We start from the raw sequence: 25,984 nt of genomic DNA, 5'->3' as shown, positions 1-25,984 counted from the left end.
GATCTTTATACAGCAGAATTATTGACACGATGACGGGGTATCAAATAGATTTTAATCGGATCTGGAGTTAATGAAAAAATATTAGGTGACGGTGTTGAATGCCCTGAGCACAAATCATAAAATGTAAAAGATCTTTGGAGGGTCTGAACAACATAGCACTGTTATCAGAGATTTCAGTTTTTTTAACTCAATTATGTTCAAAACGTTAAATAACTGCCTTCCAGCACTGTATTGAAACTTGACAAGGAATTTTAGCTGTACTACTTTACGTTCGTTTACCTGATACAAATTTTCTACAGAATGACATTAAAATGCATAAGATAATTTGCTCACTTGCAATTTTGACTTCAAAATATTGAGTGAGAAATGGTAAATTTACTTTAAAACTTGCCTGTTTCACAATATTTGCTTACAAAGCCAGGTGGACACTGACACTTTCCATGTTCTATATCAAGAATTCCTCCATTATAGCAATCAATTTCCTTTTCTGAAATTAATTATTTTTATTAAATAAATGAAATTCAAAAAATGCATTTGCAGAAAAACCAAATTCATTTCATTGTTACAGAAATGCTGGACTTATATAGGTCTGTGTGTCTGAAATGTATTACTTTCAATCATGATTGTTATTATCGCTGGTTGCAAATATAAAATATATATATATATACTATATATATATATAATCGATTAATAATATTGTACATATGTTTTAATGTTTTCAGACGGTAGTTCTACATTAGGTTAGGTTTTTGTGAGAATAGTCAATTGTTGAATCCATCCCACGAATATAACTTTTTGAATGTTGATGAATATAAGGCTGAAATTGCATTAACAGTACATATGGAAGATTTTTGAAAGACTGATTTTAAGTACTGATTTCGTGGCGATGTACTAGAAGACAGATATTGTAGTTCCTGACGCTACCGGGTTGGGCTGTTTCATTTATCCCAGTAGTTGTCATTGTCTAGGAATCCAGGTTTTATTAAAGGCCTAGTGGCTGACAGGGATACAGAAACATATTCACTATTCAGGCTCTTCCTGTCCTTACTGACATCATAACCTTGCAGGAAGACGATTGTCGAGAGGGGAAAATGTAGAATGCAGATATGCTAAAGATATGATATTTGCAAAGCTTATATCATTGAATCAGTTTGAACACATAACTAGACAACATTTCAAAATAATTCATAATGGACTAAAATTGTAAATTTCTATTCTGGAACTTAACATATGACTTCCAATGAAGTAACTGAAATCATAAAACTAAACACTTACATGAAAATAGTGCAAATCATTCCGATAAATATAAATCAATAACGACAAAATATAACGTGATACATAACCTTCAATGATTTTCTCTGGTATAGTTTGGATATTCGATTTCGGTATTTTACATTTCCAAATATCATTTTCCTCATCTTGTTGAACCTTTCCAACTAAAATATCTTCATGTTCTAAAATAAAATACAGACGAAAACTTTATGCAAACTACTTATTAGTACATGAAATCAACTTCAAATTTCACACATTATTGAAGATTATGTAAATTCAAATCTAATGAATACATTCCTAATTACAGTGAGAAATAGCATTCTAAAAGCTTTAAAGTATAAACTGTTTGTAAAGATTGCCAATTCTTCTTCTTCTGTAGTATTGAAAAATACGTAATATAAGCAAATTCTTCTTTTTCTGTAGTATTGAAAAATAATATATGAAGACAGGTATTTACATATAATAAAAATGTACTTCCTTGTCCAGGGGTTGTGTCATAAAACAACTAATGTAATTACTAAACCTTTATTATCTAATTTTATTCCAGGAGACGGTATGGACAAGCAGTATTAAAAACAGATAAGAAACCTTAACATTCAAAAATGTTTGAAATCAATGTTGCTTTTTTTTAATAGTTTGTAAACTGTGCAACGCGAAGAAACATACCTAATGAATGTGTATCATCCCCTTAGAAATTTTCAATAGCCGGAAGTTACAGATCTACATTCATGTAACAATGGATGATTTCTCATTCATTCAGAATTAATAATGAAAAGTCCAATTTCTTGTAGTGTTGTAATTTTTTTCTAGATGAGTTAAATTACCACAAGAAATAAGACTAGCATTATACTCAAATGAGGAAGGAGTAGAAATGTCTACCAAGATCTATACTGAGATACTTACGAATTTTTTCGAAGGATTTGAATATTATGATAGATTTTACGATAATTGTAACTTATTTGGACGTTAAAATTTAGTTCGGGGTAGATTGCACCACAATGTTGCATCTGAGTAGCGAACATCCGTTCTCCACTAATATCTGTATCATGGTTTCAAATACTCAATTAGTTTTTAGCAAAAGTTCAGATATACTAGCGTGACGTTATATACGATACGGGAAAATTTTCTCATTTTGAGCTCGTAACACTGCAAGGGTTTTGGCGATTATTTCATATACTTTTTGTTTAACCAGAACGTGCTAAATTGTGCCAGGCTACGATCTTTGTTTCTATTATTATATCTTACTGTTCACTATATTGTCAACAAGGATACGCAGTCATTGTACTTAATATCTTTCTCGGATGTACCGTACTGCATACCAAGGTTATTAGAAGTATAGGTTGGGCCAATCCGTTGTTTACTCGTAATGACGAAACGACGGTAAGAGGTGAATTTATCCATGAAATGAATTCCAAATCTATGCGCTAGTGTTGCACTATGCAGATAGGAAACCATGCCAGAAACTGAACACACGAAATCGAGTACACAAATGAGCATTTCCATCCATTTACATTTTGTGGCTTCAGACAAATTGAAAATAAATATAGATAGGTACTTATTGTTATGCGGGACAGATTATTTTTGATCGGAACGGGAATTTTTTTTAAATCCTGACATTCGGGACGGGAAATATTCGCAATTTCTCGACTAGTCGGGAAATCTCAAATTCTCATTTTCACCTTAAGTGATTTTCTTTGCATTTCTGGAATGAAAACTAACAATTTCCGATAAGTTCCAGACACTTGCAATGTAGAAAACGTCAAGAATTAATGCCGTTTTAAAATGACCATTCGGTATTTCCTGACTGCTCGGGATCCAGAAATTTAGGGAAGCAATTTGCTGAAGTCGTGATAGGGACGGAATTTTTCTTTCCTATCCCGGTCCCGACTTCCCGAGATACCGCACACCACTTGTTATTATTATTTATTTTAGTTCAGCACAAGATACATCTTCCAAGTACGTTGAACATAATATATACGTTATATACGTTTTTCAAAAGGATTCTTCGGTCACCGAGCTTTGGATTCGTGTGGAAACGTCTAACGTGAATCATGCTAATGCTAGAATCTGCAGTGCGCATTTCTGCCCAGAAGATTATGTACGTAATCTGAAAAGTCAACTTTTAGGTTTACATCGAAGAAAGATCCTTAAGCAAGATACCTTCGACTCCTTATTATGAGCAGGAATGTAGGGAGTATAATCCTGGTAAATACTTCGCTTACCATTTCTTTGCCATTGGTGTACAATTCTCTCTCGCTTTTTCCCTACATATTCACATAAAGCAATAAAAATACAAACTGCTAACTTTTCATTCCATTTTGGTTATTTATTAAACGGTACGTGTTTGTATTTATATTTGATAAATTTACTTTGCTCTTCCGGCCATTTAAGTCAATTGAGATTATGAAGAAGTGATAAAACAGATGAATGGCCAATCACAGTTCCCCTTACTTACAAGAGCGACCACAAGAAAAAGAACTTTCCTCCTCTTCCGTTCAACTCGGACTATGAGAGAGCATGCTCCACTCTCCCCCTCCCCTCCACACTGGAGTACGGTGCACAGGAGTCGCGAGTCTGCGCAGGTTTCTTTGATTGTGGTTCCACTATAATAGTAATATAAAATTGTACACTCACCTCACTTAGTTCTCCGGCAGTTTGTTTCTTTATACATCATATTTGGAGAAGATACAATCCAATCTATAGTTGTACGTACACTGTATATAACACGCCTTATTACTGACTTCCTTGACCCTGGATGTACAGGGTCAAGGAAAACAAAGAAATGAGCATAATTTTCTCTTCGGTGAAGATGTTGTACCTAAACCAAAAAATCTCAAATAATGAATTCGACAATGTAAATTGATGAGATTTAGTAAATCATTTGATGAAGTGAACTAATTCTGAGTGGACTAATACCAAAGGACATAATCAGCTCAGATCCTATTACTTCTTCATGGTATGTGACGTAAAGTTCCCGCCCAACCGTTTGACGGCGTTAGTGGTTATCGCATCTCCTTTTCCACAGCCTGTAGTACACATCCTCATCTAGACATTGTTCTTGTTCTGGTGTTTAATATCTGCATACTTGCACACTTTCGTTTTGTCATTTCACGTGACTTCACATTGAAGTGATGCATTCACTTGGCCGGTCACACGTCATTGCACGCAAAAACTTCAACCGTTACCATGGTTTTGGGCCAGGGCTGCTGCATACTCAGTCAAAACAGCAAACATCAAAGGAATCTCTTCGAGAGTGTTGTAGCAGTAGCAACAACAATGACGAAGATTAACACATTGTTTGATACTCGTTGGGTGGCATCATCTTATCAATCTATGTCAGGAGTGAGAAACAATTACACTGCCCTTGTACATTTATTTTCAAATTGTGAACTCGGTGCAGTTATAGGTTCAAACGAAATAGCAAAGTGTAAAGCAATGCTAAAGAAGGTAAATACTTAGTTAATTAAAAGATACCAACAAGGTAGAATGCACCATCGAAACGGGGGGGGGGGCATTATTTCTTTATAAAATTCAACATTCATATTTTTTTCAAAAATATATGTAAAACATGTACACCTTAAGTTCGCCAAATGTAAACGTTTAGATGAATAAAAAAGATGTATATATGGGCAGGAGTGGCTACAGGCAGGTTTGTGGACGCAGGTTGTATCCACTCATTTTTTTGGGTGGGTGGAATTTCTTGTAATAGATTTGACTGAGTGAACAGCACAGCGTTCTACACAAGTTGAATTTCGTTGTTAATTAGCCGTTGATGTTGTGCAAATAGCAATTTGTAAATTGCAAAAGGAATTGTAAGAAGTAATATATATTATCAAGAGAAAGGGGAAGGATATCCAACAATTTTATATTAGACCATAATTTAAGATTCCAAAATAGAACACAAGGCTAGTAGACTAATTAGATGTACTTTCTCCAGTGACGCTAATAATGATCAAATTAGAAGTGTAGTTTTTTAGGCATAGGCTTTTGAAAATGGCTTCAAATTTATGAATTAAATTTTGGGGGAGGTGTTAAGGATGGATAACTCAATAAATATTTGGACAGGCACTAAATCATTTAAACAGCTTTAGGACATTTTCGTGGTCCATGAACTAGAGAAATGCCAGCTTCTCAAGGCAATTTATTCAGTAGTTACAGCTTCCTAAAATAAGGAGCGAATTCATCACAACATTCATATTTGACACTGAATTGAGAAACTCAACTTCATAGAAGCTGTCCTGGAGCCCCAACCAAAATACTTATGAATCTGAAACTTTGCAGGTCTACACGTTTCCCCAATTTGTAGAAGTTTCATCAAAATTGAAGATGCTCGAGAAAGGATCATTTCTGAATTTAGTTAAGAGGACATCATCTGGACTATATTTAGACAGTTTTGTAAACATATGTTTACAACATGTACACCTCTCTCTCTTATTATCTTACACATGCACACACACACGTACACATCATGAATATACTCATACAAACAAATACACACCACACGAAGACACGCACAAAAACACACACTCACAAGTATTGACTTGAATTGGTGTTTTAAGTCCACTTTATGCACATTAAGGCAAATTGTGTTGGACCTACAGTTTATAGTGGAATCCGAACCACTATGTGCCTCCACCGGGTATCGAACCCTTGATTACAAGGCGACGACGCTACCACTGCGCCATCGGGGAGGCCCCACTCACACGTATGTATGAATGTATGTATGTGCGTAAAGTGGACTTAAACGTGATCAACGAAATCAAACTCAATTGCTTCACAACACACTTGTCCTGTGGTTATTTTGTTCAAATACCAACAAACTGAACATTACCCCTCTTATTTAGAATAAAAAAAATAACAAACGTTCTGCTATGTTGTGCGTAATGAGGATGCCAGTTCCAGGGTGGGTCTATGGAAAGATTAGATCTCCCTTCCCGACGTCCCTATGCAATGTACAAGTATGTATTTTATTTGACGCCATATAGGGTATATATAATACACTTCAACAGCTTGCTGAAGAGTAGTGAACGTAACGTGCTACGAAATTGGATATCCTAGTTTTGAAGTTGTGAATTGTAGGTGATTATATAACATTATCCAACAGTGAATTTAAAAACCGGAATCGGAAATGGAATTTTGGGACAATCATAATGACAGGAACAACACTGAAAAGAAAACAACAGAAGTGAAAGTGAAGTGGTTATGGGCCGGCTGCGATTTAGAGAATATATCCTTTTTTGCTCAAGTTTTATGACAAATGTTTGAATATTCTAGCTCGATTGTTTCAATATTGTCTCCAAATTGTATTTTTGTGAAGCTTAGAATAATATCTTGAAAATGAGCTACTGAATTTGGTTTCTGAAGTGTCATTAATCTAACATGCCATACATTTCTGGGGTGGTTAGAACCCTAAGACCCCCACCTCCCCACATGATAGGAAAGGATTTTGGACGTATTTGAAGAGCGAATATGTTGGTGTAGGGGAATAAGACCAGCTTGGTTATCCGAAGGTTGTGAATTCAAATCTCAATATGATAGATTTTTTCTTCATTTTTTTTAGAAAGTTAGCTACTCCTGGTGTATACAAAGAAGCGCGATGTATCTGCTTGTGCACTTCGCAACTTGTTTGCTGACCTTGTTTCATCTTGTGACAATCGTGGCCTCCCCCATGGCGCAGTGGTAGCGTCATTGCCTTGTAATCAAGGGGTCCCGGGTTCGATACCCGGTGGAGGCACAAGTAGTTCGGATCCCACTTTAAACTGTAGGTCCAGTCCCGATTAGCCTTACTGTGCATAAAGTGGACTTAAAACAGCAAACCAAAGCATGTGACAATCGTGCTATTACGATGTAATCTTATATGGATTATATTGTAGTTCTCTTTACATTTGTGCCCACAGCTTTTAGCTAATAAAGACAAAGAGGATGAATGATAATTAGATGAAACTGGAGAAGAGAAAGTCATTAAGCAATACCTATACCCATACCAGGAATCGAACCTGAAATTTTCTGTGTAAAGGTCGTGAGTCGACCACTCACCGCACTCGTCTAGCGAGAGGGAAAATCGCTCTATTCAAATCTAAAGTCATCTAAAACACTATTGAGAAATATAAATTAAAGCACTATTTTTCACTATTAATAAAGAAAGAGGAACATGATTTCGTATAAAATGCAAACTAAATAGAAGTCTATGTCATAGCATGAAAAATTCTCAACGCTAAAGTAAACATTCACATACCTTTTGCGTTGCATTCAGACACGCGTTGTATAGCCACCATTGAATCAATGGAATCTCTTTTCCCTGTTATAACAACTTGTTGCCTTATACCTGGTGTGGTCTCCAATATAAATCTCTTGCTTTTCCATTTCCCATTCTATGAAAGACATGTCTGGTTGTGAGTAAATGCAAATAATTTCCACAAACAATGATCTTAATAATATCTCCGCTTGGAGAAATTATTGAGAGCCATACAATGAGTATCACTATTTTAAGTTTTCTCTCTAGATAAATATCAAGTACAAGCATGTATGAAATACAAAATTCTATATCAAACATTTTAGTTAAACTAGAAAATTATAATTTTTCACATTTATATGTTAATGTACCACATACTAATTAGGAAAAAAACATGATATAAAACGTCTTAAGTAATGTGCAAAAAGCATTAGAAACTACTATAACTGCGAAACGGAGAAATAATATTGACACTAAAGACAAAATTAAACTTACCTGGTCAGGTATGGAATTAGATAGAGTTCCAAAGTTTCTAAGTTCACCATCTACGTCAATATCAACAGATATTTCGTTACTAGTGCCATTGGATAGAAAATATATCATTGCGAGACAAATGGTAGGTGTTTTAGGAATAAATTGTAAACTCCGCAATGTACCCTTTTTGGTTACCAAGGATATTATTCTTGTATCTGAAAAGATCGAAGGGATTAATTTTCTGTGTACATTCTAACAGTTCATGTGCTGATGTAAGTTTCGAAAAATGATAATTTTTCCTCAATGTTTAGTCTTGTATTTACAGTAAATGATAACAATATCGACAAGAATTAGCTTTCGATAATTCAAATACAAATGCCAGTCGTTTGAAAAGAACGAATCACTTATAATGCCAGTAATTGTAACTATTACTGGTTGCTTTGTAAATAAATAACTATAAATATAACTCTGTACATTTTTGCAGTAACTATTAATCTAATGAACAGTTGCTTTTCTTTACGTTTGGTATTGTCCTTTCCTTCACTTCTTGTCATAAAATGAATAAAATTATCTCGGCTGAAACAAGCACGTAAGCTTTCATGCACAATCATACTCTAAGGTAGACGCAAATTGCCTACGACCATTTACATTCTCTTTCCATTATTTTGTTTCACTCATTATTGTTCAATAACACAGGATGATTCTGTACTACAAGTCTTTTCAGTTCTTACGGCGGGCGCTCTACAAGCTGGCAAGGGAAGTGGGGAGAGGGGAAGCAACCAATCCAGCGCGAAAAGAAACGCAGCAGCCTGTAGATCAAGTTTCACGTAGTACCTATTTCCTCCAAGTAGTATATCTCGGCGCCACCGCTGTTGTCTGGTTGGTCTGCGGCATATTCCTCGCTTCCCACTTCCCTTGCCAGCTTATAGAGCGCCTGCAGTAAGAACTGAAAAGACCTATAGTGGAGTGGCTTTCATTTGATTGGTGAATCTTGCTCTGCGCAAAGCAAAGCCAAAAATATGGTGACAAACAATTCGAGTAGTCACGCTTTTATTACGACGGTACAAAAGTTAGAATAGACTCTGTCTTGTGCTGAACGCACGCTGCCAATAAAGCCATGTATGAAAGGAGGTGGGGGAATTGCCCCAAATAAATTGATCTCATTGCGAATAGAGGACCTCAAAATAATGAACTTTTGTCGGTACCATGCTTGTCGATGGTGTGTTGTTTCGGCGCTACGAACGTTCCAAAAATTACTTTTGCCTCAAGTATGCTTGCAACCCAACATAACAGCCCCGTCTAGTTCGCTGCACATTTTGACTTTAGGTGTAGTGCAGGTGTATCCTCATGTCAGGCTGGTGCAAGGAAATGACGTTCAACCAAGTATACGGACAGCGGTGTTCAAGTTCAGATTAAACAAATGTATATCTATTGCTGTAAACGTTTGTTTGATTAGTTAGCACGCACAACGTGATCATACACCACACATTATATCGCTCCAGAACGTAGTGCAAACGACGCAGACACCAAATACACTACTTGGCACGAAATAAACGAAGTAGACAAGTCGGTGTTGCACCATGTAACGAACTAGACGCGCGAATGCAGAGAGGGTCATAAAGTGCAGAGAACTAAATAGGGTTTTCATCTGTGGCATTTCTTCCTACCGTGAAACGACGTATGCCAGCATTGAAAGAAACACATTTTCTGTAAAATATGACGAACTAGCAACCACATCATTAGTTATTAAAAATAGCGATGAAAGCCCAACGGAAGAAAACAAAAATATGAAATAAAGCGGAACTAACTAGTAACGTATCCGAAAGGAATTGAGGGAAACTGAGGCAGAAACGAAAAAATGAAATATTGCCCCAAAAATTTTGAAGGACAGATTTTCAAATTGCTATCGGGATCGGGAGGGATAGCCTCCGATTGCAAATATATTTTCTTATTTGGTGAGCCATGTTTCTTGGACACCTAAATTAGATATTTTCTTGGATTTTATCTCTCAACCTGAGTTCTATTTACTTACAAATGAAACTTTCACTTTTTGCAGCCGTTTGTTTTTACTCTCTAATAGTGCCTTTCTTGCATTATAAATTCACTTTTTCTGTGTCCCCCCACCTCTCATGTATCCTCGTTTGAGTGTGCCGATACGCAGGTACACAGGGAAAGGTGAGTGATCATAGCTTGTAGAAAATATAAATGATTGAGACATGAAGGAAGGTGGTTGAATTACATCTTCAGTTAAAGCGTAGCTCAATGGAAGAGGGTTACGTCATCCTCTAGTTTGTGACTGTTCTCTACAGCACAAGTTTATTTACTTCTTGTGTTCATTTGTAAATGTACAATTATAATTATTATCTATTTTTAACTTCAAATGTTAATGTTCAAGTTGCTGTTTAATAACGTTTGTCTTGTATGTATGTTAAATTGTACAACATTTTGTGCTTGGCAACATTGTCCTTGCTATGGTAGTAATTGTTTGTGATAAAAGTTTGTATTAAAAAGTGATTTGCTGCGTTTCCATTCATGCTAATATTCATGTAATTTAGATATGTATTAAGCCCATAGAAGTTTGGCTTCGCCTTCGCGAATTGTGAAAGATATTATTCATTTAATAACAGTACACGCATAAATAACAATAATCGACGGCAACAGCACAAAATTTGGTGGCCAGTAAGGTGGAACCACAGGTGGAACTATTTAACAGTTCGAATAATGTGTACAGTGAACTAGTTTCAATGTCTATGTTTTGTTTTATTGTGCCTGTTATCGTAAGTGTATAATATGCAATTACAAGTACAATAATGGAATTTTCAGAAAGTACTATAATCTACCATCCAGAAATAGCATATATATGAGTGCTATACCGAGCAATGAGTCTACTTATAGCCATTACTCATTACATCTTCTTAAATGTTGCCAAGATTCAGGAAAAGAAAGGTTGATCTCTTGTAACAAATGTGAATTTTGGTTTCACATAGAATGTTTAGGATTGACTGACAAACACTGGAATTTGTATCAAGTAACGAGAAGTATTTGTGCAAGACGTGTAATCCGTCTTATGATCCATTTGCAATGGAAGCTCTTGTTCAAAGTCAAAGTGTGCAAATGGTACCTCAGAATGATGGTGTCAGCGTTACTGTTAACCCTAATCCTACTATTCCTCAAGAAGTTTTAATTTCGCAATTGTCAGCTTTGTTCGGCAAACTGTGTAGAATTAATGATTTCCAGAAGCAGTCTCAGCAGGAATCTACATATTTACGCCAGCAGTTTGCTGATTTCCAGACGTAGTCCCAGCAACAACTGAATGATTTCCAGAAGGAGTCCACAGATTTCCAGAAGCAGTCACAGGAACAGTTCAGCGGTTTTCAGAAGGAGTCACAGGAACAGTTCAACGATTTCCAGATGCAGTCTCAGCAGGAATCTACGGATTTTCGCCAGCAGTTTAATGATTTTCAACAACCAATCAATCCTGAAATATCTGAATCACGAAAGGAAGTAGAATCACTTAACCGGAACGTGGAAGAAATGAAGCAATCATTTAAAGAAGAAACAAGTTTAGTTGGTGAATCATGTCGATCAAATACCAGAAGTCTGCACCAGAAAATGGATAATGAAGTTCAAAAACTATTCGAAGTAAACCTTGGCTGCACTAACAAAGTTTTCGACTTGGAAGAACAAATTAATGTGTGTAAGGGCAATATTTCAGAATTTACTCAAAAAGGTGCAAGGGCAAATTGCAAGTTTGACAAAACTTACCAATATAATGTGTGATCGAGAAATAATTGAATGTCTTGAAGTATGTGAAGTAAGAATTTAAATATGTCAACAACTCCTCTAGTTACTACATTGCCAAGTTATAAAGTTTACCAAAATTCTCAGGTTGCTGATCCAATGTCACATTGTATTCTAAATGTTGACTTATTTACACAAAATCAAGAAGATTCATCATCTTTCGATGAATTTTGTGCTGAACAACAAAATGATAATATGTATGACCAACGTAATTCACCACGCAGAAAGGAACGTCCTAAGGTCAGCAGAAGAAAATTAGAAGGGAATGAAATTGATGTAAAAGTCTCATCACAACCTAACCATGAATGTTGCAATTCTGTTTGTAAGCCTTTTCAATTTAACTATAATCATTGTACAGAAATGCAAGATTGTAACGAGTCTACGTTACATTCAACATTTGTGCCTGATGTTAATAGGCTGAGTTGTACAATTAATTGCAAGGGCACGCATGAAACTAGAAAGTATGTAACACTGAATGAACTTAACATGCTTCCAAAGTTCTTTGGCAATCCAGAAAAATGCAGTCCGCGTAAATTTATTAAAAGTTCAACCTCGTATTTAGACTTAGTGCAAGTGCCAGATACACAACGATTGGAGTGTATTTTTAATTTCTTCGGGAGACCGGCCGAGGGCTGGTATAATACACACGTTAACGCTTTTGTGACATACCAAGATATTGTAAGAGTTTTCTTACAACACTATATTTCATATTTTTTGACCCAAGCTCAACTTTCCGAACTTCGAAGTACAAGATATGACAGTAAAAGTGGTGTTAGTGTGGATGTTTTTGCAGTATTTACTTATTCAACTTATTACAACTTACAAGGGAGGTTATCTAAGTGTCCCCCTCCAATTTCCATGAAACTTGACAGGTGTATAGAGGAGCCCAAATGAAGAAATACGTGTTTTTTTTGTTTCGGCTAAAAAACTGTTTTAGGGGGCAAACTCCCCCCTCAAATGTCACGATGAAGACAAATTGAAGTGGGGCTCTGATCCCTGTGTCCAACTCCGATTTCCATGAAACTTCGCAGGTGTATAAAGGGGCCCAAAGGAATAAATACGTGTTTTTTTTGTTTTGGCTAAGAAACTGTTTTAGGGGCAAGACCCCCTCAAATGTCAAGATGAGGACAGATTGAAGTTGGAATCTGACCCCTGTGTCCCTCTCAGGTTTCCATGAAACGTGGCAAGTGTATAGAGGGCCCAAAGGAAGAAATCCGTGTTCTTTTTTGTTTCTGCTGAACAAAACTGGCATATATACAAGTGGAGCATTTGAGATATGGAGTGCATATCTCTGACAAACACAGCTATCACAGCCGAGACGATGAAAGGCAAATATGCCACGCGAGAGCATACAATGTGTCAAAATGCGTTACATAACACACGATACATAAATCATGTGCAACGCACCTACCACGACCTATCACCGATGGAGAGTCTGTCAGTAGATACCTCACAAGCAGAGGAGATAAGAGTATGAAACGTGAAATGGTGCCAGGAGGAAAGTTAAACACAATTATCAGGTATGCTGTAGTGGGATGGTATGCACGATAAGACATCATGAATCCAAATTCCTTATGTGTGACACAGTATATAAAGGCTCACAGAAGAAAATATGGACAACCGTTCTGTATGGAGATACCATGTTGAATGTAGTGAATGTGGTCACACTTTTAATAGAGACATTTAATGCCAGTAGCCCATCTCTCTTAACAGCAGAGGAGGCATATGTCGCAGACATTGTGAAGGACGTCATTTGAAAGATGTAACGAAGATCCTGCGTACATCGTTGAATTTGCTACTTCCTTGGACTTTGAGCAGCAAGACGATACGTATGCACACGCTTTGGAAGATACAGATGATGACACGGAAGAAGACTATACAGACCATTATTCATCACATACTGTATCCATTGGATATAAACGAAGAGCAGTTGACTTTTGGAGGAGTGGACAGAAGCGACGTTTGTCTCTGACCACCGTGCAAAATAAGTATAAGAAGGTTACCTCAACACGGCAACTACGAAGATGGGAAGAGCAGGTACGTGCAGGAGGAACACAGAACGAAAAGCTGTGTCAGGTTTCCAAATACGTTTTAGACAACTTTAGTGATGCCGTGCAAGCACAGGTTCCTATTCATGATATTGATATTCGGAGGTGGGCTCTGCAATAGGGTGTATCGAAAAAAACTTTTTTTCGAAATGTTAAGGTGGCTAGTGCGGAAAAGTGGCCATTTGTGACCAAAAAGACTTCTGATTTTTTTCAGATTTTTTGGAGGTTGTTTAGGTGGCGCGCATCGACCTTGAAGTTTTGATAGTGATTTGTTTATGCAACACGCACAACAATGTCAAAAAAATGTCATTATTTGGCTATTTCATGTATTTTTCTGCATTATGGTCGTTTATTGTTTTGTTTATGGCAAATATGTTACATTCGTGCCTCAGGGGTGGTTTTACTATGCTGTTAACGTATGCTTTTGGTCAAAAATTGTCAATTTGAGGCTAAAAATTCCATTTTTTCTATTGATGGTTTCCAATTGGTTTCGACTTTGTGTTTTATTCAAACGTTTTCCGATTTAAAAGACTAAATAAAATATTTTGGCTTTCTAATTGCTAACAGTTCCTCAATTACTATCCAGCGCTTCGCTTATTTTCATAGCTTATTATGCTTTGAAAATAACCCAGAGCTGACTACGAGGAGGTGGCTGAACTGCGAGCTCCACCCACCCAAATTATGTTGGCAAACATAATTTTACTAAGGGGCAGGCCAAGATTTTCTTCTAGATTCCTCCTTGAACTTTATAGTCACTTTTTGTTCGAAATGTCGGCATATGTTAAAGAGATTCCAATTTCGCTTTGATGTAGCCATCACGTGCGCTGGCGCCGAAAACGGAAGAAGCAGCCTCTGTGATGATTTTCACAAGTCGCTCCACTCCTTGTGTGTGGCAGGGGAAGTCTTGAATTTCCGCTATTTTTTTTGTTTTTAATGTAGTCATCTACTTCTTCACTTGCAATATTGTTGGTTAACGGAGGCTCGTGGAGGGAGCATGAAGCCCAATCAAACATGTCATAGTATTGGTCTGCATTAAAATTGATGGTTGGTAAAACAAGAGTGCGAATTCTTTTGCCTTTTTTCAATCCTCTTGCTTTCTTAATTCCTTGCCAACCAAGACTTCTTATTGATGTGTTTTGGTCAGTTATTAAAGCCAGAAGGAGATTTTCAGCATGGGCAAAGAATGCGTTTTGTTGAATGACTCTATCAATCAGATCTCTCAAGTGGTGTGGGAGAAATCGGGACAAGTGGATCAAATTCCAGAGGTGTCGGGCTCCGACAGTTATCGATGTTTCTTTCTTGATCCCAAACCACACCGGTGCGTACACCTTCATTATGAAGTAACACCTTCATTAAAGCCTATTGTCAAAATTTCTTTGTTATTATATGGAGAATGTCCTTTTATAAGAATTTTGGTTCACGTATCAAAAAATTATGTTGTTTCGCTCAACACATTACAGAAGAGAGGAAATTCTTAATCTAGTACAGGGTGGGGCAAAATAATGTTACCACTTATATGGTGTTTCGGTGGGGTAACAAAATGTTACCACCGAAAGGGAAACATACACATTAAATATACCCTTCAACCTGTGAACCAGAAATGTGAATACACTTGAGCATTCTCTCAACCATTAAGTCCATGACCCTTGAACCCACATCTTGCGGTATAGAGCATATAACTGTCGAAATTCTTTGTTTAAGATTTTGTATGTCCCGCGGTTTTGTTGCGTAAACAAGCTCCTTTACCATCCCCCATAACCAGAAATCGCACGGGCTGAGGTCTGGTGATCTTGCCACCCATGGTAGTGGACCACGCCTACCAATCCATCGTTGACCGAATGTCCTGTCGAGGTAACCACGAACATCTGCGTGATAGTGTACGAATGGCTAATGGAACGTGCAAGAATGCTAATGGAAGGTTGTTTACCACGTAATGAGTTAACATAGCCAAATAGGAGGCGCCAGTGAGCGTTGCAGTGCTAAAAAATTAGGGACCCACTATTCCTAAGTTTCAAACACCACACCATACGTTTATCTTCGGGGAGTCCCGTACATGTTCCCTCACCACATGTGGATGTTCAGTAGCCCAAATCACACAGTTGTGTTTGTTAACGCGACCACTTACATGAAATGTTGCCTCGTCGGAGAAGAATAACAGCACAGAAGGATCGATTCACCAAACACCGAAACACCATATAAGTGGTAACATTATTTTGCCCCACCCTGTACATGTGATAAAACCAAAATGCAAATCTTAGAATTTTACGTTTGCTATTTTCTTTCTAGAAATAATCACAAACAGGTTCTTGGTGGTTTGGACACACGCACTGCTAATATTTAAAACGGATTTTAAAAAAATACTAACAGATACTACGTATCCAAAAACTCTCCCGTCAATGGTAGCGAGAATCACTGTAATGCTCCACTGAAATATAGGGCTACACTATAACAATAAGTCAACAAGGAATATATTTCACATAACGGCTGAACGAACTTAGCCCCTGGACTGCTTCAGGAAGATAGACTGGGAGCCAAGGTAAGAGTGTTAGTGTTGTCAAACTGCAATAGCACGTGAAAATATTCGATCCGCGAGACAATTCAATTGTTAATACAGCTCTAAAAGGAACCTCATGGTAGATATACGGCATCAATTGAGCTACAATTTGGTGATAGACATTGATTGTTGATATATTTACCTACAGTTGCTCTGTAGTAGATTGATTTTGTGGAACCCAGTTTCATATATTTCACATGAATTGGTTCTGAGTCATAGTAGGTAAGTCCCATAAATGACACTTGCTGGTTGGATACACTGATATTCAGCGATCGATAAGTTGATGATATTGATGCCCACTGAAAAAAAATGTGCAAATATTAGAAATACAATTTTAACATTGCTTTTCTTTGTAGTCGTAATATGGCTATTCAAATTACATCAGACATCATACGTTTGCAGACAAAACTTTGCACATTTCTTCATAGTTTCAAATGGAAAGATATGTACAAAATGGATTTTAACGTAGAGGTAATACGCTAGTATTTCCCACAAAAACGAACGGAATTGCTACAATAATATAAATGGTTAATATAGAAAATAACATGGATATAGTTAATGCTATCAGTACAGTTCAAAACTCATAATATTCATTTATGGGCAACCATTACCCCTTAAATACATTTTTCATACTCCCACTTCACAGAAAATTTAACATGTATTACCCCCAGTTTTACATGTTATTGTTTAAATGTTCGGTTTTCTTTGTTACATAAAAATTATTTTCATTTATATTTGTTGGGACTACTGACTATTTTGTGTGTACCATGTAGTAACGTATAACTGAATAAACTTCAGTCTGCTTCAATAATCTTTAATCCAATTTTATTTTTGAGTATGTTATTGTTTTGCTAATTTTATTCACTTTTAATACTGGTTACATGAATCATGTTACCACATTCTGTACCGTTTGATCATTTAGAATGATTTAAATTGACTTCTATTGTGGCCACGAATAATTATGTCACACTTAATCCAAACATTCAGTGATATGTTCTAACGGTAATGTGAAATGCAAGCTCAGATGTTTTTTCCAACAATATGGAGCCGGAGTTTATGGTTTTGGTGGGGTACAAGAACCAGTATCCGATTCAGGAAGGAGTTCTCACATTTCCCTTTGCATCTAGAATTCAGCGTCGAGTGTAGCTTCAACATTATATATATATACAGGGCTCGAAAAATACCGGTCACCAGGTCGCCATGGCGACTAAAAATTTCAGCCTGGCGACTGTGATCTTTTGCTGTAGTATGTATGAAATTTTGATGATTCTAAGTTCAAATAATTGCAGTTAGCAAATTATTATTTTTTTATCAACGTTGTGAACATTCCATAGTGTCAGTAACAATTTCTTACCCTTTGTCCCTCAACATCCCATTTCCTGCTTTCTCAAATAATTTAGCGATGTTTTGAATACCGTGATGCTCAGAATCTTATACAGAGTGTTTCAAAAGTCCCACAACCCAAATTTTAGAAATGTATATCATGAAAACCGTAAGAGGTATTTACACCGGGTTTTCTGCATTATAAAGCCTCATCTATTGAGATGTTTTTCAATGCTTAAAATTATCAGTTCATTCCGTATAGAAAATTGTATAAATTAATAACTGGCCGAAAGTAGAATTCAATTTTTTTCCAGAAATGAACTTCTGAGTAAGAAAATTATGTAAGAAATTATCTAAGGGTTATATTTAGACATTTGATGACTGATGCCAAGTCAGTCTGTCATTTGCGACCAATATTGGTCATGTGCAACATTTGATGAATTTTTGACTGGCAATTTTATGGGTTGAGTGAAAAGTGTCATTTTTGGGACATTTCTCCTTATATGGCAACACTAGCAGGTCGAAATATTGCCAACAGTCGCATGCAGCATGTGTCTATACATTTACGTGAAAAACCGTAAATCAAGATTTTGTGCCGAAATTGGACTCTTGAGAGAATCATAGGCTTCCCCTGGTTACATTGAATTCTCTTCACTCACTTTCCGCTACTGTGCCTGTTTTATTAATTGATTCAGCATGGCGTATTCATTGGAGCAGTGCGTGTGCATTGCTGAAGAGTATTTTACTACTCATTCTTACACTCATATGCAAGAGGTTTTCCAATAAAAATGCCCTGCTTCTGCTGTACCTCACAAAGCAACTGTTTTACAACCAGTCAAACACCAACAAATTATCCCCTCAAATTCTTTAAGAGTAGGTATTTATTGTTGAAAATCAGTTCTCAGATGTTTCCAGCAAATTAACAATGTTTCTTAAAATAATGTAATTGCTTTTATTTAGAGTATATAAATGCTAACATAAATTTATGAACCCAGTGATAGCCTACAGGATTAGTTTAGTGCAGAAAACCCTGTGTAAATATCTCTTAACGATTTCGTGATATAGATTTTGGAATGCGCGACTTTTGAAACATACTGCAGTATGCACAATTGCTAGTAGATGGTTTCCTGGCGCCTGATTTTCAGAGCTGGTGCCTAGCTTTGAGGTAAATTTTTCGAGCACTGTGTGTGTATATATATGACGAGAACCTTCATCCGATTTTTCTATCCTTAGTTAAACTGGTGATAACGTATTAATGAAATTACTGAAAATTCATAAATGTTCACGGGGTTCCTATTACACCTTTGGTGCATGAAAACATAGCTCATGTGCACGTCTTCCATAATTCGCATTGATCAACTATTGTACTCGCTTTATAGTCCCGTAAATGAGAGTGCTATCAATGAATGTAGACCATTGGAAATTTTTAAACTTACAGGGACATAAATTGCACTTTCGATGCAAAAAATTATTAACTGCAGTCATCCACCATAAAAAGAAATAGGCTAATCTTGATATGCTTGCTGATATAGTATTCCAAAATAGTACTATGAACATTGGAAGGCCCCCTGCGTGTACTTGTACGTGCGGATAGGCGTTCGCGAGTGTGTGTGGAGTGAGTGTGCGTGGATAACGAGAGCAATTTTCATATAGGAATGTGTCTCTAATTTCTATGAGACGTTCTGAAGAATTCGGTATTAAGTGAATACATGTGATGCGAAAATCATTACCTTCATTATAAGTATTACTAATTATTATTTTACTTACTTAACGTGAAAAATTAAATATGCTGACCAAGGCAGAACTTTATTTTATTATAAAACATAAACGAAACGTAATGTTTCAACCTTCTAGCAAGGTCTTTTTCAGACTCTGCACCAAGTACAAATCTAAAAAGGTACATAACAGGACGATATATATACAAAGAAATTACTCCCCTCCAGACTATTAGAAAGTTGTTCTGGAACATTCTAGCAGGTGGCTTTCCCTTGTCAACTGTACTTTCACCTAAAAGGCTAACAGAAGAAGAACAAACTATAAGAGAAAGGGTCATACAGGACTGTAGGAGGAGACGATTCAAGAAGTGCATAAAAGAGACAGGAAGACTACCAAGTATGAAAGGTTTCCCAAATATACACAAGGAGAAGATAAAGTTGAGACTTGTAATGGACTGCAGAAACAATATTTTGGAACCCTTTGAAAATTAATTAAAGAAAGTTATTGAAGTGTTAGTAACACAGTAAGAAACCAGAGCAGTTAAGAACAGTGAACAAGTGGTGGACCTCATAAAAGGATGAATGAGATGAAGATGACAATGTTTAGCTTAGACGTGAAAAGTATGTTCTCGAACATCAAGAGGGGGCACGTTTCGGACATTGTTAAAAAGAGAATGGGACAAGAAATTATAGGAGAATGGGATAGTAAAGGGTAGAGAAGGCGCTGGAAACCATTTGTAATAACGGTTACAGTACAACGGGGGATAAAGTAATGTTAATGAGTGAAGAACTGAATATACTAGGTTGTAGCCTAAGCCCAGCATTGGCTGAATTGGTTATAGATGGATGGGAAAAGAAAGTGATAGAAAAAGGAGGTGACAAAATGATTCTGTTTTGCAGCTATGTGGAAGAATGTTTTGGCTTATGGAAGGGAACGAAGAGGTAGCTCGACATACTTGCTAAAGAAATACAAGATGAAGAAAGAGTGATATTATTGGAACTCGAAATAGAAAAATAAGACAAGATAAGCTTCCTAGATATATTGATGAAAAGGAAGAGAGGACAAGAAATTGAAACCGCTTGGCATCAGAAGAAGTGTGCATCAGGAGTATTCTGCCACACAAGAAGAAATGTAACTGAGGTGACAAAAATAAATTTTATAATGAATATGGAGGACAGAATTAAGAAAATATGCACGAAAGAATGTGAAAAAGAAGGCAAAATAAATAGAATAGGGAAACAGCTGGAAAAGAATGGCTATGAGAAGGAGGATAGAATGGACATAAACAGAAGAAGGAAGAAAAGTGGCAGGGGAGAATTGGAAGAGAAAGAAAAAGAGGATGAGAAAGAAAAAGAGATGAGGTTTGGAATAAGGAGTATGGGGAAGAACACAGAACATATATACAAAGTGCTTAGGATAGCGGGCATTAAAACTTACAGGAAGGGAGGGAGAAGCATCTTAAGAATAGCGAAGAATTCAAACAAGAAAAAGGAAAACAGAGAAGAGGAAGAGGAAAGGATTATCTACGAAGTGAAATGTAAAGAATGTCAGAGTGTGTATATAGGACAAACGAAAAATAGGCTGAAAGACAGGTTGAAACAACATAGAGATGATGTCCGACTTGAGAGAGACAGAAATGCGAAAGTAAGAAAATTGAAGGAAGCCAAGGAAATAGAGAAGAAGGGTGAAGAAGACACAATGAACTGGAATGGGGGACTAAAGATAAACAAGGAATGGAAGAACTTGTTAGAAAGAGTGGAAAGGAGAAGAGATATAGAGGAGGGAAGAAGGAAAAAGAATGAAGGAAAAATAGTGTGAGATAAAGGGTACAACCACATTCCAGATGAAAAAAAAGTTTATCCTTTCAGGTGAAAGTACACTTTACAAGGGAAAGTCACCTGCTAGAATGTTCCAGAACAGCTTTCTAATAGTCTGGAGGGGAGAATTTTTTGTGTATATACAGGGTGATTCTAAAGGTATAGTACAAACGAAAACCACAGATACCTCCCATGAAATAGAGACGAAAGTTCCCCTTCCACTTTGCCGAGAGATGCCTCCGTGAGGAGCTAGACAACGCCGAAAACGTGTGAAAATGAACTTCACACCTCTGTACAGCCAGTACCAGTGAAGATAGAGAGGCGGAACAAACGAAGTCAAAAGGAACACCAAAGTCGCCCATCCGAAAAACGCTAGGCGGCAGCTGCGCAACGCATGGGCATGGGGTTCCACAAAGGAAATAGGAGTGTCCCGCAAGACAAGTGAAGGGAAAGGGTAGCGATCTACAACGGTAGGGAGAAAAGAAGCTATGAAGCATGAAGTGACAATTGCACAGCGGGAAACAAACACCATGACTGAAGCAGTGCAGTCGAGAAAAGTAGTGCGGGGTTGCAGAACCACGGGAGGACGACGTAGGATGTAAAAACACACCGAGAATGCAAGCAAAGTGGTCCGTGACATTTGACAGGCAACAGACGCGTACATGGTTCGGGGCAGAAATGGCGGCGCTGGCGGTGCAGCGCAAGGGGAGTCCCCAAAACACAGTGGGGAGACACCTCAGCAAGAACAAAGCACGATGCAACAAAACAGAAAGAGGACCGGACGGGGAATGGTACCTGCCAAGGAGACAACAAATGCGGGACGAGGGATTCCCCGTAGCAGCACCGAGGGGATGTCACACAGAGGTCGTGCGCCAGCAGGACAAACACAGCAACTACGGGCACAGAAGGTTATTGCTAATGAAAGGTGCACGTACAGATAGGACCACGTACCCCGTACTGACGTTGTAACAAACGTCGTGATGGGGCCCAATCAGCCTCTTAGAAATGAAGCCGGAGGCACATCGCTGGGTGGGAGCGGGCGAAAGGCTGCTGGAGTGTCGTACGGACCCCACCACTCCGTACGGCGGACGACACTAATGGACGAGGTCGGAATGTTTCCATCCCGATCACCAGGTCCACCGTTCCCAGACCTGACGCGGCTGCTTGCTTCCGAGCGCAACCCCAGCCGAACAACTCGAGTCCCTCCTCGGCCGCAGCCTTCCGCTCCGAAACCAAGCGTGGCCTCACACCACCGCAGCCGCACACTGCCGCGTGTGTGTGAGACCGGGCCGAGCAAGGCTGGACAGATAAACTGCGTGGGACAATCGTGTAATGAAGCTATGTGGGGGTATGCACGTCTGTTCAACTGCTGGGTTACCCCACATTGGTGTACACAAACACCACACGATCGTACGTAGTGCTCCCCGTCGGCTCGAGCAAGACGGACGAAGTACGTGTTGTGGGTGAATGGGGCAAGAATGAAGGACGCTACATGTGTTCCACGATGACAAGGCCCCAGAGTACATGGCCCCACCTGACGGCAGTGGTCAGGTAGTGAAGAGCACAGGCACGGATGGCTCAGGAACGTCAGCTGATTGTACCACAGCGCCGTGCGGACGTGTGGGCTGATTGGAAGTGCAGCGTCAGGGAGCGTGTCAGTGAAAGAGCCGGTGCGGTGGTGGTGTGCTTGACGTACGACAATTGAGTACGTTGTTTCGAAGCCGTTGTGACCAGTGTGTGTGTGTGTGCCACCTGTGCACTGCAGTACAGTATTCCATAATTGGCACTATCCTCACCGTACCATGGAACGCTACACATTTGTAGAACTGAGGGACATGCATTTTGTCTACGGCCTTGCAGATGGCAATGGCCGAGCAGCTGCACGCCTTTATCGCGAACGGTATCCGGAGAGGAGACAACCCGACAGCAGGTTGTTTACGAACGTGCACCGTACTCTTGGTGAATCGGGTGTGTTACGTGCAGGCCATCATGTCGGTCACCCAAGACATGTGCGCACCGCGGCGGTCGAGGAGGACGTACTTGCTCGCGTGGACGACACACCGTCCACTAGCACCCGTAGCATTGCACGTGCAGTGGGAGTATCACAGTCGACAGTGTGGCGTGTCCTTCATGATGATCTGCTGTATCCCTATCATCCACATCGAGTCCACGCGTTGCAGGCTGGGGATTACCCACGACGTGTGGAATTCTGTCAACGACTGTTGCAGTTTTGTACCGACGATCCCCGTTTTTTGCGCCATGTGCTTTTCACGGACGAGGCAACATTCACCCGTGAGGGCATCTTCAATTGCCGAAACAGCCATGTGTGGGATTATGAAAATCCACATGCAGCAGTCGAGGTGCACCATCAGACCCAGTTTGCAGTGAATATCTGGGCAGGTATCAGCGATGAACAGATTATCGGTCCATACCTGCTGCCACCACGTTTAAATGGCCGCCTCTATCGCACCTTTCTTGCATCAGTCCTTCCAGAGCTGCTAGAAGATGTACCCCTCACCGTGCGACATCGTATGTGGTTTCAATTGGATGGAGCGCCTGCACATTTTGATGGCACAGTGCGAACCCTTTTGCACCGTACCTACCCACAGCGCTGGATCGGCAGAGAGGGCCCCGTCCCCTGACCCGCCCGTTCGCCTGACCTCACACCAATGGATTTCTTCTTGTGGGGCCATGTGAAAACACTCTTCTACGAGACCCCGGTGCCTGACAAGAAAACATTGGTAGCGCGGATACTTGCAGCATCGGCCGAGGTGTGTACCATGCCAGGGATTTTTGATAGGGTTCGCCAGAATTTCCTGCGACGCTGCAATGCCTGCATTGAATGTGGTGGCCGTCAATTTGAGCAACTTTTGTAACAACGTCAGTCCGGGGTACGACTACGTACTACGTACTATTCCTATCTGTAAGTGCACCTTTACGTGGCAATAAACCTCCTGTGCCCGTAGTTGCTGTGTTTGTCCTGCTGGCGCACGACCTCTGTGTGACATCCCCTCGGTGCTGCTACGGGGAATCCCTCGTCCCGCATTTGTTGTCTCCTTGGCAGGTACCATTCCCCGTCCGGTCCTCTTTCTGTTTTGTTGCATCGTGCTTTGTTCTTGCTGCGGTGTCTCCCCACTGTGTTTGGGGACTCCCCACGCGCTACATGTGTTTGTTTCCCGCTGTGCAATTGTTACTTCATGCTTCATTGCTTCTTTTGTCCCTACCGTTGTCGATCGCTACCCTTTCCCTTCACTTGTCTTGCGGGACACTCCTATTTCCTTTGTGAAACCCCATGCGCATGCGTTGCGCAGCTGCCGCCTAGCGTTTTTCGGATGGGCGACTTTGGTGTTCCTTTTGACTTCGTTTGTTCCGCCTTTCTATCTTCACTGGTACTGGCTGTACAGAGGTGTGAAGTTCATTTTCACACGTTTTCGGCGTTGTCTAGCTCCTCACGGAGGCATCTCTCGGCAAAGTGGAAGGGGAACTTTCGTCTCTATTTCATGGGAGGTATCTGTGGTTTTCGTTTGTACTATACCTTTAGAATCACCCTGTATATCGTCCTGTTTTGTACCTTGTTAGAATTGTACTTGGTGCAGAGTCCGAAAAAGACCTTGCTAGAAGGTTGAAACATAACGTTTCGTTTACGTTTCATAATAAAATAAATTTCTGACTTGGTCAGGATATTTAGCTTTTCATATCATGGAAAGAAGGCTTAATGGTGTTACTTAACGTACATACACGCTTTACCCTGGTTTTAAATCTAGTGTACCGTGTATTCTTAGTAAATTACGTATGTCACTCTGGCACTCGGTAATAATTAGAAATATTAAGATAATAATATGTGGGTTGTTAATATTTCTTTACGGTTCAAATATTACTCAAATTAGCTAATCGGGACTAGACCTACAAATTTAAGCAATGCGAACTTTCCCTTGGGTTCTACCATACGCTCTCCTCGTATTGGAACTCCAAATACAGTAACTGCGATCTATTTGTGCTCGGCACAAGTCATCGTTCGAAAGAGTCCCTCCTTTGGTTCAAGTAAAAGTTAGGTGAAATGGGCTTTCTCAGCCCTCCAATGAATCCACTTATCGGCGCAAGGAGACAAATAAAAATCCTTGATGTCTCAATAAACTTGTACTAGAAGAGGTGGTATTTGGAGATTCAGTGTGACTCTGCCTCTCCGCTCACATGTTTTGACGACATTATTGTATGGACTTAATAATAATACTAATAATATTTCCTTTCATGGCTAACTTTTCTGGTTCTAATTTACAAGAAATGTCGAAAACTAATAGTTATACACACATTTGAATCTACATATCTATTACTTCGTTGTTGACAGTTAGAACGCAAAACCCCTCCAGGCATCTGTAATTGCGAGTAGTAATATCTGTTGTAACTATAGCATTTATAAATATAAGCACGTGAGCCTGTTATTTGCAACACATATATATCATCATTCAAGCTCATTCCATTCGATAAACAGATGAAAACAATGTTGTCTTGTCTCGTATTCTTTACATCTACTCTCATCGCTGGAGCTACAAATGGCAACAGCTCTGTGAAGTTGTTTTCTTCTGTCACTCCACTCCATTGACCTGTAAAATAAAAATAGAAATGGATTAAGTTTGGAATGAATCTGCCAGTATAAATTGGTTATTATAGCCAACAGAAATAAGTATGAACTATTATAATCAAATAGTGTATATATACCGTATATCAAGGCATCAATTGGTCATGTAAG

General features: G+C 38.8%; 1 protein-coding gene across 1 annotated transcript in view; it reads right to left on the bottom strand.

Moving 5' to 3' along the window:
* Positions 1 to 380: 380 nt before the first annotated feature.
* LOC145994111 (uncharacterized) overlaps positions 381 to 25,984 on the bottom strand; it is a 113,592-nt gene continuing 87,988 nt past the window's right edge. Inside the window, exons 5-10 of the mRNA XM_083130199.1 lie at positions 25,546 to 25,838; positions 16,524 to 16,680; positions 8,000 to 8,193; positions 7,508 to 7,643; positions 1,344 to 1,454; positions 381 to 487 (exon numbers count right to left, since the gene is read on the bottom strand). Coding sequence (XP_082986325.1) covers positions 381 to 487; positions 1,344 to 1,454; positions 7,508 to 7,643; positions 8,000 to 8,193; positions 16,524 to 16,680; positions 25,546 to 25,838 — 998 coding nt within the window. The remainder of the gene's footprint in view (positions 488 to 1,343; positions 1,455 to 7,507; positions 7,644 to 7,999; positions 8,194 to 16,523; positions 16,681 to 25,545; positions 25,839 to 25,984) is intronic.

This window comes from Lepisma saccharinum, chromosome 10, assembly GCF_977018435.1.
Source record: "Lepisma saccharinum chromosome 10, izLepSacc3.1, whole genome shotgun sequence".
Classification (NCBI taxonomy): domain Eukaryota; kingdom Metazoa; phylum Arthropoda; class Insecta; order Zygentoma; family Lepismatidae; genus Lepisma; species Lepisma saccharinum.
Note: the sequence above shows the minus strand (reverse complement) of the source record. Positions and strands in the feature narration are given on the sequence as shown.